The sequence below is a fragment of the Columba livia genome, chromosome 4 (genome assembly GCF_036013475.1).
Source record: "Columba livia isolate bColLiv1 breed racing homer chromosome 4, bColLiv1.pat.W.v2, whole genome shotgun sequence".
Lineage (NCBI taxonomy): Eukaryota > Metazoa > Chordata > Aves > Columbiformes > Columbidae > Columba > Columba livia.
In genome coordinates this window covers 20,062,981-20,075,688 of record NC_088605.1, presented here as the reverse complement: position 1 = coordinate 20,075,688, position 12,708 = coordinate 20,062,981, and the positions used below count along the sequence as shown (strand labels likewise).

Here is a 12,708-nt window from a genome sequence, read left to right as displayed (position 1 = left end):
TCTAGAGCGGGGGAAAAGAAATTATAACAAGGAGCAAAAGACAAGGGGATCTGATCTGTGTAGGGAGAAAATGACAAACACTTTTTGGTTTTGGATTGTCAAGACCTTCTTGAGAGCAAGAGAAAAGGCATCTGTGCCTTGTACGTGAAGGAGGCACATGGAGGGCAGACAAAATCTTACCTGGGCAGCAAGATGGAAGGAAAATCAAACTTAATTTGGAGTATGAAAGCACTTGTTTCAGGCAAGGTCGAAAGTGGAGATTTAAAGAACGAATTCCGGAATGAATATCTTTTCTATGGGCTTTGCGTAGGGTTCTGCTGCTGAAGGGACTCTGGCAGCAGGACAGAGCAGGTGAGCGGAGCTGGGGGCTCTGCAGTGTGCCCCACACACAGAGGCCAGAGGGAGAACCCAGGGCCACGGGGAATCCCCCGCACACACCGCGCCGCGAGCGAGCAGAGCCGGCTGCACCGCACCTGTGCCAGTCAGGCATCTCTCACCTGAGGAGTTCACACTGCGCTGCCACAATGTCACTATGTTCTGATCTAGCTGGCAGGTTAAGAGAATATGATGCCATGATCCCCTGTTCCCAAAGCCTAATAGTCCAGAACATGGCACATTCACAGGACCTATTGAGAGCTGCACCTGCACATGGTGTCCAGCAGCCAGGGACCTCATCTCTGCTGCCACTGCTGTGGAGGAGTCAGCCTACAGGGACCCTGTATTCCATCAGACAGAGCTAGGAGTGACCATAAAACCCAGTGGCAGTCAGAAAAGTAGAAAAACAAGTACTTAAATAAACAAGGCATTATGCAAAAAGAAACCAGGAAGGCCTCACAACCAAGCCCCTCCTCCCCTCCCCAAATTGTGGTGCATTTAATAGTGACTGGTAACTGAAACAGTCCACTCTTCACCAGCATCCCGTGAAACAACTTGAAAAGAGTGGTGCTCTGCCAGGAGAGCACAGGTGTGGCCTCTCCTGCCCAACTCCCGCTCACTTCTGCTAAACCTCTTTTTCGCCACAGAGCTTGTGTGTCCTCATTCCGATGTCTGACAGCAGCGGTCTGTTACGCATCTCGGTGCTACCAGTTGGCTTCACTAGATAATAATTTCCAAATCCACATGACTGCTTAGACTACAATGCCTTGTACATCAAGAGCACCATGTTTCTAAATTAATGTAAACTTAGCAAAATGCAATTCTGTAACTGATTCATGTTGCATCTGTGCTTCCTCCAAATTCAGTTTGAACAATGTTTTCTAATCTACTACTACATAAAACAAACTGAAGAACTTAGATATTATTTCCATGTGCCTGTGGTCCCAAATGTAGCCATCTGTGCAACTTCAGGCTCTGCTTCTGAGCCAAGAATGGTTATTTACCTACATTTGTCCTTGGTCTCTGGAGGAACATATTTGTGCAAGTGCTTTTGAGTACTTTCATGTGTCGGTGAGACTCTCTCCACCTGTGTGATCAGTTATCGCAGATAGCAGTCGGGAGGGCTTTTGAAGAATGGACGCTTGGAAACACCTGCTTTTTAGTTACATGATCAAGTAACTTTACATACACTTTTCTAAAAATTTAACTGCAAAATTTCATATCTGGCTTGAGTTACCTTTACTTCATTTCATAGCTTGAATAGCTTTTCCTCTTTCAGTACTTATGACTGATCGCTAATTCTGCCAATTTTCCTCTTCCGTGTGGAGAAAGTCAGATCTAAAGCTCTCACACACAGGTCACCACAACACTTGTTTCGTATCCACAACATTAAAGCAATTTTGACTGCTCCTCCCAATGCATTTTGGTTGGCTTCAAACACTAAGCTTAATTTTATTAATATTTCAGGATTTCCATGTCCTTTCTGACAAGTTACCTTTTGAAAATGTTGGACCATCTCGCACATTTTGGTTTCTTGCATTTGGGCTCTTCAGCTCCTTCCATGGCATGAGGAGAGATGTGACAACTCATCTACCTCTTATGGAGTGTCCTACCTGCAGCACTGAAAATAAGGGGAGACAGATGCATTTTCTGGATTTCACTCTTCACAATACATTTCAAGGACTGAAGCACATACACATGCATTGTTAAGGGAGGTGGAGGTTTGGACAGAAAGGCAAGAGTGGATTAATGTTTTTGGCACCTGGTGAAGTAGGAGCAGCATTTTCAGACCACTGAATGAGTACATAGATCGTGTCTGTACTGAAATAAGGGGAAATTAATTTTAAATGTAGGTATTTTAATAGGTTTTTGGCCTGGGTGAGTGGATGAAACAGTTTACATCTGCAACAGAAATCTACCAAAAGGGATAAATGTTGCAAGAAATGGTCTAAACAAAGGTGCAGAATACCCGAGGTGCTGCTGATGACTTGAAAACCTCATGTACTTCATTAGCCAGCTCTGCTTCAAACCCCATCTGGGGTCGGTCCCATCTAATCCTCTTTGCTCCCAAACAGCAGCTGCTGCAAACAATTCTGGGCTTACATTTGCAGGTTCTGTTGTCATCGATGAGTTTGTCTGGGTAATTATGTCAGAATAAAGCACGACTTCCCTTTCTCTGGGTATCTGAGAGAAGATTGTTAATGTAATTTCAAGTGTTTGTTCCCACGGGTCTTAAATACGTCAGCCCAGAATCCTACTCAGGTATGTCCAGCGAGGCTTTTAATTCTGACCCCAAAGACCCATTTAGGGAGGGTGGTGTGGGGCTGGGGAGGCCACTGCAGCCCAGAGTCACCACGGGGCCAGCTGAAGTGTAGGCTTTTTTTTTGACAGGTTATTTAAATCGGATAGAACAGCTTTAGTGTTGTTGTAAGGTGCTGGAGGGTTTGTACCATTTACAATAAAACAATTCTACTTCCACCTTCCTGATGAATTGAAATTTTAGCTCTGTCTCTGAGAGCCCTGCACCTACCCACTCCCACTTCGGAAAAAGGATTTAAACCTCAGTTTGCTCCATTCCAGGCAAAATGAACCCACTAAACGGCTACCTGGAAGACAGACTTTTGGCCTCTCTGGTCTGAGGTTTTATCAATGCCTATGAACCATTCATAATTGGAGAAACAGGGAAAACAGATTCTAAATCCCTAAAGAAACTATTACTGTACTTCAGTGGCGTGCAAAAGAGCTCCTCATGTCCCAACTTTGCATTAAAAGCAAGTATCTTGACCACACTTTTTTAATTTAAAGCTTGCCCTATGTGTAATATCTGTCCATTTGGTTAAGGTTAAGTAAAATCAAGATTATTTCAACTTGGTTGGCACACATGCCTCAGTTTTCCTAGTAGATATCCTGTATCTGATTTGATATTTTATACCTTACCAATGACAATTAATGAATTGCTAGAGAACAATACATTATGACTCAGTTCTGCTACAGTCCACCTGCTTATTGAAGTGTTAATATAACTCATCTGTTATTTGATTTTATCGATTTTACATTGTTAGGTTTGAGAATAAAAAGATTCATAAGTTCTGGCCACGAAGGCAACACCTCAACTGGTACTTGAGAGAGGGCTTTTTGTGAGGGATCATTCCTCAACATCACTGTTGGGCAGTGGAAAAAAACAACCAAAAAAACCCCAACAAAACACTAAACCAGCATATCCTTTTGCCTTATATGACAAGTAACACACAGACTTCAATGACTGCATCCATTACATGACCAATAACTCCCATCAGCCTTGAAATTTCCCACAGTCTGACTTAAAAACTAGTGTTCACCTTTGCTGTTATCTTTCTCCTTCCATCTCATGTAATAATTTGGCAGTACTTACATTTAACTTAAGGTCTAAACTCATTTTTTCCACCCCCTCCTGGGACTTGGACAAATGTTCTCTGTGTCAGGGTGTCACTGCACTGGGACTGTGATTTGCCTGCATCAGAATAACAAAACCAGTTCAATCTGCGTTGAACACACCATAGGAATTTGCAGAGAACACTTCACAAGCTGACCAGCATTCAAACACCATCTTTAAAAGAAAGAACATTTTCATAGGCAGATAAATACTGAATTAATTGCAAGACAAGATAAACATCAATATTGTTAGTATTCACTCTAATATGACCAGCTGCAAAGAATTTACTTGCTTGGAAGCCTATTCTGGAATTTGTTAATAACTCATCGGTAATCTGCACAGCACTGCCACAAGACATTTTCATTTGGAAAAAAATAAACCAAACTCCTACTTCATAAAGAATTTTGTGTTAGTTGCCCCCTTTGTCAATACAAGATCTAAGACTTTGTATGTTTTTAATGGTTTCGTATGGCATTCTGCTCTGTACTACCGCAGATGGCCAGACTGTGCCACCTTGGCAACTACACTTTATGTCAATGCTGGAAGTGACTGTTACACAAATCAGGCTGCAACACCTATAAAATGCGAGCAGCACGAATGGACAACAGGACTGCTCACCTTCTTCCCTCAAAGAAGAAAGTAGATGCTGTGCTGGGAACTGCACAGACATCAAGAGGCGAACCTGCAGTTTCCTTGTCCATGCATTGAGGTGCTTGTTTTCTCAGTTGTGCAAACAGAGAATTCCACAAAATCACATTAATCAGTGTGAGAAATGTACAGTACTTGCTTTCAAAGGCAAAGCATAGAAACACCTTTCACTAAGACCAAGATATGAGTACATTAAAAAAAACAGATACACCATTTCCTAACCTAATGATTTCATTGATGGTAAAATCTAACAATATTGCTGAATTTCTCACATTTTTTGGGAATTCCCAATTATGTTTCTTAAGGCAGCAAATTCAATTACCATGAACTCTCTACCTGCCCTTTCCCAGTTTCCACAAAGTAAAATTGTTGGCAGTAAGAGAACTGAAACACAATTTGAAGCACACCTAACTGAGAACAAACAGAAACAAGAATAGGAAGAAGGCATAGTTCAAAATATTCTAGTAATAGATCACTGGGGATGAAAGGGAACAACGAAAGCTAACAAGATACAAACCGATCAACTGTGTTTTTAGGGTTTTGTGTGTGTGTGCATATGGTGCTGCATGAGACATGTTTTTGCAGGTAAAGAAATACTTAGAGTTCATACTGGACTACACTCTGCAACTATAAACACGTACACAAGTATCACACAAAGTTGTCTTGGACAGAGATGAAAAAAAAGTTTGCTGTCACATCTGGCATGTGTAATGAAAACACACACGGGCATCTCAGGATCACATTCCATTTCACAGCACAGATACCTTGGCTGGATTAGCTCTAAACAGATGACACACAATTCTGTAAGAATTGTCAAAATCAAGAAGTAACACTAGAACTAAGTATCTCACTCAAAACAAAGTCATTGGGCTCGAATCAGAATTAAAGTCACTTAGAGATTTCAAGAACTAATTATATGTTTGTGACCAGCTGGCTATTAAAACAATTTTAAGACAGAAAACATAGTATTTATAGATCTGAGCCTCTATCTTTTCCACAATTGTTGTTCTTTAAGCAGAACTATGAAATTCTTAAAACAATTCTGATTATATGGTCTGTAAGGCTGCAGGTTCCATGAGGAAATCCTTCCTATTGTAAAGGACTGCCAACCGATAGCAATATGTTATAAATGTCTTAATGCATTGGTATAGCAATGAACAAATCAACGCAGTTGCTATTATTTATTTGTATGTCAAAGGCCTCAAAGTCAAGTCACTCAGGAGAAGCTGATGTAGAAAGCAAGAAACAGAGGCAGGATACAGAAGTAGCGCGAGTGGCACAAGGTCCTATTGTGCTGGTGAAACACATCTGTGGGGATTCGCAGAGGTGGAAATGGACAAATTTCCCAGTTAACAAACCATTAAATAGACCAAATGTATTTTAGTTAAAAGCAGAGAAGATTTAAGGTTTTAATGAACACAGATGAGGGTGTGAAGTGACAGCAAATATAAAACAAATAATAAATGAAGACTTTCTAAATTCAGATAAAGATTCACAGGCACCTGTATATGGTTCCAAATTAGGTGTGTCGTCTTCAGATAAAGACCTGCAGGTCTGTAGAAACTTGCAGTCAGCGTACCTACGTGCAGCTTAAAAAACAACCAACTAACATTTCTTTCTCCCCTGCCCCACTGCACAACAGTAGAAACAGCAGAGACATGACAGCACAGTCTCAGCACATTGACTCCTCTCTTCTAAATTATGCAGCAAAATTTACACATTCTGAGAAAAGCTGCAAACTAATTAAGAATCTGGAAAAGCAGACATAAGAAGAGAACCGAGACTAGAATACAAAGGCAATAGCGCATGGAAAAGACAACAGCAAACTTATAACCACTCTTTTCCATACTTGAAGGAGACGCAGAACCTGAAAGGTGTCAAATTCAGACACTAGCTCTCTTCCAAGTTTGCTTCTACACAGAACTAGGAGTTCCTCACCTTATTTCTCTTTAGCATATATAAGTAATGTTCATATTCAATACAAAAGTACTTTTAAACAAGCAATATGGGCTGTAACTCTTCATGCTTTTAGCCTCATGCCAAGCACGTGCTACTGAATATCAGAAATAAATACCCTTTACAAACACCCTAATTGAGCACATACGGGTTCTTTCTACCTTTCTAAGAAGCACACAACTCCAATCTAAATAGGGCACAGTGAAAGGCAAAATACCTCCCAGTTTTGTAATTGAGAATATTCTGAAATGGCATATATTGCATGTAACCCTCCAAATAAATCCTGTCCACTAGCCAAACAACTTTCTAGCCAAATAACTTAAGACCATTCTCCTTTTAATTCTCTACTCTGGATTTTAACAGGATTTATCATTGAGACTATACAGCTAATCAACAAGGTCTGGATGAAGAGGGGTTTTTTTGTTTGGTTGGTTGTGGGTTTTTTTATTTATTTTACATCTGTATTCCTTCATCTAAGACCAGCACCATCCCACAGACTTTCTCCCAACTATACCAACACTGAAGTTTAGTGACTGTCCTCTTTGTCAAAACCTCTGATCTGATTTCTATTCTGTTCCAGAAGAATCAATGTTATCATTCCAGAAAGAGACTGCAAGGGGCTTTAAAATAATTTTGAAATGCAATCTGCCCATACTATCCCTGTTTCAAACAGCAGAAGCTCTACCAGTGTTGAGTTTCTGGCTATTGTACGTGTCTTAATAACAGTGGGACTGACCTTTGCAAAAGTTTCAATAAAAATCTGTAATGCTTCCTTATCGTCAAATGATCTAATCTCTCTCTTCCCACACCTTCTTAACAACTACTTATGGTCCCTTCCCAGCCTTCTGGATAAACTAGTAGTTCTTGTGCTAGTTTAAAACAAAACGAGCAGGTTTGTGCCATTCCAAATACTCCTGCTGGTGCGTCCACTTCCCATCTCTTCCAAGTGACTGTGTCACTTGTGCTTGCCAACTAAAAGATCACATAATTTCTAGTTGTTCCTCATGGCCCTACTAGAGTATTTTGTCAAAGCAAGAAATAGGCTGGCTTGCCACATTTCTAGTTCTAATTATTTACCAAGTGAAAGAAATACCAGACAGCCTGCAACTAAGTAAAGCGTGAGAACAAGTCAGATATACTACTTACAATAATAAAGTTGCTAAACAATTAAACACAGTTCATTTTTTCTTATTTAATAAATAATATAAAAAAGTGAACCTTTTTTTTTGTTTTACATTATCGGAAAAAACAGTTTCTTATCTAACTCCAGCAATAATACAAGCAGTAACAAAACAGATTTAGATTTTGGGGTGGACATTCCTTATCCCATTTAAGTGGAGTCCAGTGTGCAAAGCCTCACAATTACTGATGACTTTTCCACTCCTGGGGCTGGTCGTCTTCTGTGCTGTTCTGGATCCATAGATGACCTCACTGTTCATTCACCAAAAAGGAAAAAAAAAAGGAAAACAAACAAACAAAACCAACAACAACCAACCAACATATTCCTTGGTTAACACTGAAGAAAATCCACAAAAACATGGCAAGTTTCAACACCTGATCAAATCATAACTACGTTTATATCATCGTACAGATGTTCAATTATGTTTGTCACATCAACAGTAACATGGCATTTTATCTTTAGCCTTGTAGAAGGAAAACGAAACCAAATATTATATGCACATACACACAGAGAGTACACTTGACAAAAACACTTTTATGTGGTTTACATTTCACTTTTATTTAATCCTCAAAACTGCCCATATTGCAGGGTTCCTCTTGATGAAGTATGGAACTGAGCAATTAATTCTACAAAATTATGGTAAGAACTTGCTAATTTTTCTACCTTATTGCTAAGAAACTTTACAGGTGCACAGTTTGTAAAAATAACCCTTTTAAGACTGAATGCATACACATGCTACAGGATTTAAAAAAAAATGACATTAGCATAGCACCTCCAGATGGGGCAAATGCAGTGCTGAACACACACAGAATGCTTATAAAGTCAGAACTGCTCGTTTATTTTACAGCTTCTAAAAGGGAAGAAATTTTTCAGTCCTAAAAGGGTTAAGTAGAAACCCTAATATACTTATTTTTCTAACAAAGCTGCCACTCAATCCCACAGTACAGTGCTTGAAAACAAAGTCAAAAGTCTGGCACAGGAAAGTATACACATTTGTTCAGTACTCATAAACACAGCTACTTTTGAAAGAAAGTAAATAATATGGTTAATAACTGAAGAGTGTCTTAGTTTCAAGATGGACAATGCTATGGAGTAATTTAATCTACTAGTGGGTAGTTTACTTCCAATAGATAATTTGTCTCACTGGCAATAATATTTTGTATATGAGGAATTCACTGATTTATGTCTTGAGTTCATGTCTTTTCAGGTAACCATTCTGATCTCATAAGTCTGTGCAATGAAAAGCATTACAGAATACCATTATTAACACAGTCGTGGGATGCCCTCAGGGCAAATTATTAGGAAAAACATCAGCAGCAGACGATTAAAGACTACGCTAGTGTTGAATTCTGAAATGCAGTTCCAAACAAAAGAAAACAAGAAAAGGCATAGCTAAATTTGAGCACTTAATTTGCTTTTTCCTCCTATAGTTGGAACTAAAACAACCTTCTGAACACAGACTCAATTTCTATGTATACAGAATTAACAGCAGACTTAACAGCTAGACTTGAACAGTTATAATAGTTTCATATTGAAACATTCTAAAGTAGTTTTACCAAAATCTTGAGATATTGTTAATATTATGAAAATTGATTAACAGCTCACAAGGCCAATAAATGTAACGATATCACCCCACAGGAATAAGTTCAGGAAGATAACATATCGAAACAACTGGACATCTTAGAAACAGCAAGGACCTGGAAGACCATTTCTGTACTACAGAATAACTACTGGCAACAATGGACCCACAAGCCCAAGACAAAAAGGGGTTTTAAATGGTCTTGTAAGCAGAACGTACTCGTTTGTTTTTCACCCACGTGGCTGTAGTGTGTAGAACAGCAGAAATTAGGCTAAGTCATTAGGTTTTTTACAAGTCAAGGAATATTATATCTGTTGGGCAAAATTATTGCAAGAAACTGAATATAAAAAGTATTGCATTTATATGTAAAAATTTTAAAATAATGAGTATAAAAGCAGGTGTCAAGTTCTGAAAAGCTGTTTTAAATAGTCTTTAAAGGTTAAAAGGCTTGCCATGGTTTGCCTACTGTGTGTATATCATGGTTTGCTCTTTACACTCTAAATCTGATATATATATATATATTGCTTATTTGAATTCTCAGTCTAATCAATGATGAAAACCTGTGGCTCTTGAATTAAGCCACACTGTAAGATACTTATGTGTTTCTAACAAAACCACAGTGAAATGATTGCTGCCACAACACAATTACAACGAAATTTTATAGCACATACAAAGGTAAACAGATTTGCAAGTAAATGCCAGTAAACAGTTTTAAACGGAGATAAGGCCACAATGAATTCTGCCCTTGGTCACTGAATGGAGATGAGGTGAGGCAGTATTCACTAGTGCTAAGAACCAGCATTGCAACTATGTCACGGGAATAAGTTTTGTAATGCAGAAGAGCAAATATGAAGGCCTGTGGTAGAATACAAGCACGTTTTAGAAGGACAGTGGCACTGATTTCACTATTAGCTAAATATGCTTTACAACCAATTTCTTCCTTTAACCACACTGTTTTCACACACACAACGGAGCACTAGAGGAAACAAGTAGAATGGAGCGTCAGAGGACACAAATATGGTGCAGAGACAATTCTTTAAAACAGTGGTGGGTGCTGAAACTGGAATAAGTGGTCAGAAATAAAAGCCCTATGAAAATGGTCAACACATACGCTCGTAAGAAGTGCACTGGAGGAAGCCACAGGTTCACAAACAGCAGTTGTGGCTCTTGCTTCAGGGTATAGAAAACGCTGAACACACCATAAAATTTGTGTTTTGGCTTTTAAAGATGATCACACTATCAGAACTTGTCCTATGAGTCTATGCCTAGTTCTGTGACTACAAATAAACTACTGGGGTATACTTTCAAATACAAATGAAGCAGGAAGGTCTGCAAGGGGGGCAAAACGTGGCAAAGACAAAATGAAAAAACAAATGCAACAACCAAAGTCAAAGTGCAAATCAGCCTTGAATTTACGATGGAGAGAAGACTTGAATGTTGCACAAGCTGCTGGCAGGGAAAGAGAAACCCACAGGAAAAAAGGATGGGAGGAGTTGACATCTTCATAGTGCTTTTATGATTTTCTACTTGCCCATTTCTAAGTAACAAAATTTATTTCTAGTTATTATGGTATGATCACTTCACAATGAAAGCACGTTCTCAATACAAGTGTTAACATCAAAGTCTGGCCTAATTTACCCAACAGTATGAAGAAAAACATGCTTGCTGTGATTCTCAAGTGATGAAGGGCATCACCTACCAATCCCGTTTGTAGCACATACTTATCATGGTATTTTAGTTACATGCCAACAAGACAGAAGACATGCTGCCAAATGAAGTTCTTGGGAACATTCCACTTTCGAAATAAAACATTTAACTTACACTTAATACAAATTATGTACAAGATTAGAAAAACCTGAACAGATCCTGAAACATTTTCTGATGCAATATGACTGAGCAAGGAAGAGAGGGAGTAACCCAGTAACAACCCTTCAAAAACACCAACGTATGCCTGTGACATGAACAATCATTAAGACGACTGCTGAGATGCCACTTTAAAAAAACAACTCGTGTAATGTTAGAACCTCATGAATTACCACTATAAATACATATTTAAAAAAGGAAAACAGAAATAACTATTAACAATGACTGAAAACAGAGCACTAAAGTTAACATACATTGCATGTATTGCAGGCAAGGCAGAGGCATTTTTTTAAAGCTTTTGCACAGACTTCATATAATCTTAAAAAAAATATGCTGGCCTTTACAAGGTTCTACTTGCTGAAATAAAAACAATTTCAGTTCATAAAAAGTCACAAGACTTCAGTTTAAAAAAAGGAACAGTTCCAGCCACAGACCAAAAATATATATATTTTTTTAAAACTGGAAGAGTATGGTAATTAGATTATACAAGCATGGTCAGGCTTGGAACCTGAATATACTTCAGAGCAAAAGCTCAGAGGAAAAAAAAATATAAACTATTTGGTAACAAAAGTGTACTATATGTTGTGATACAAAAAAGGTATGGTGAAAATGTACCTTTTATACTAAAGCTTATACAAGTTTCTTGGTCCATAAAAACTATGTTGTGTTCATGTTTTCTAGTTTGCCCAACGTGTATCCCAGCCACATTTTTTTGTTTCTTGCCCATTAAAAAAAAAAAAACAGCTGAAAAATAGATTTTCAATAAAGTTCTTATGTTTCGGATTTTTTTTTTTATTGTGGCTTCTATATTTAAGATCAGCACTTGCAGGTAACAAAGTTCAAATAATATCACCTAAAATTGAAAGGTGTTTTCCCATGAAACCACAAAAATTGTTCAGTTCTCTTGAATGTAGCACTTAAAAGTCAGTTAAAGTCCATACAAACAACAGTAGTTAGGAAACTACAGTCGCTGTAGATGATGTGACATTGGTTGGGTTTGTGCTGACGTTTGTGTAACTTCCCTCGCTGTTTGCATTTGTTTCGCTGGAAGCCATGAGGCTTGAGTTAGCTCTGAGGATTGCTCCAGCAGCGCTGCAGTGTGGTCGTGGCCCTGGTTCCGGTGTGTATGTAAAAGTAAGGCTGGTGGAGTAAATTATGCCATCGTTACGGACCAAAGTTACTGGCACCTGGACTGGTTGACGGACCCACCTCCAACCCTCTCGAAATGCAGAAATGTCTGGAACAACACATAGCATGCTCTCTGCGCATCTGAAAAAGAGAGAGTCAACTGAGCATAATAAACTTAAGCTTAAATATAACAGAATAGTTCAGTTGGAAAGGACTTACAAAAATCACCTAGTTCAACAGCCTGACCAGAACTTAAAGCATGTTATTAAAGCCATTGTCCAAATGCCTTGTGAACACTGACAGGCTTGGGGCATTGACCATCTCCCTGGGAAGCATGTTCCAGTCTTCAACCCCCCTCCTAGTAAAGAAATGTTTCCTAATGTCCAGGTTGAACCTTCCCTGGTGCAGCTTTGAAGCATTCCCACACATCCTGGTACATGATACCAAGGAGAAGAACTCAACACCTCCATCTCCACCTCCCCTCTTCAAGAAGCTGTAGAAGGCAATGAAGTCACCCCTCAGCCTCTTTATCCAAACTAGACAAACCCAAAGTCCTCAGCTGCTCCT

The 12,708-nt window shown here is 38.9% G+C and overlaps 1 protein-coding gene across 2 annotated transcripts in view; it reads right to left on the bottom strand.

Moving 5' to 3' along the window:
• Positions 1–7,563: 7,563 nt before the first annotated feature.
• The window catches only part of RBPJ (recombination signal binding protein for immunoglobulin kappa J region), a 157,435-nt gene continuing 152,290 nt past the window's right edge, over positions 7,564–12,708 (bottom strand). For both annotated transcript variants that reach the window (XM_065060672.1, XM_065060671.1), the window contains exon 11: positions 7,564–12,282. In XM_065060672.1, coding sequence (XP_064916744.1) covers positions 11,967–12,282 — 316 coding nt within the window. In that variant the 3' untranslated portion in view covers positions 7,564–11,966. The remainder of the gene's footprint in view (positions 12,283–12,708) is intronic.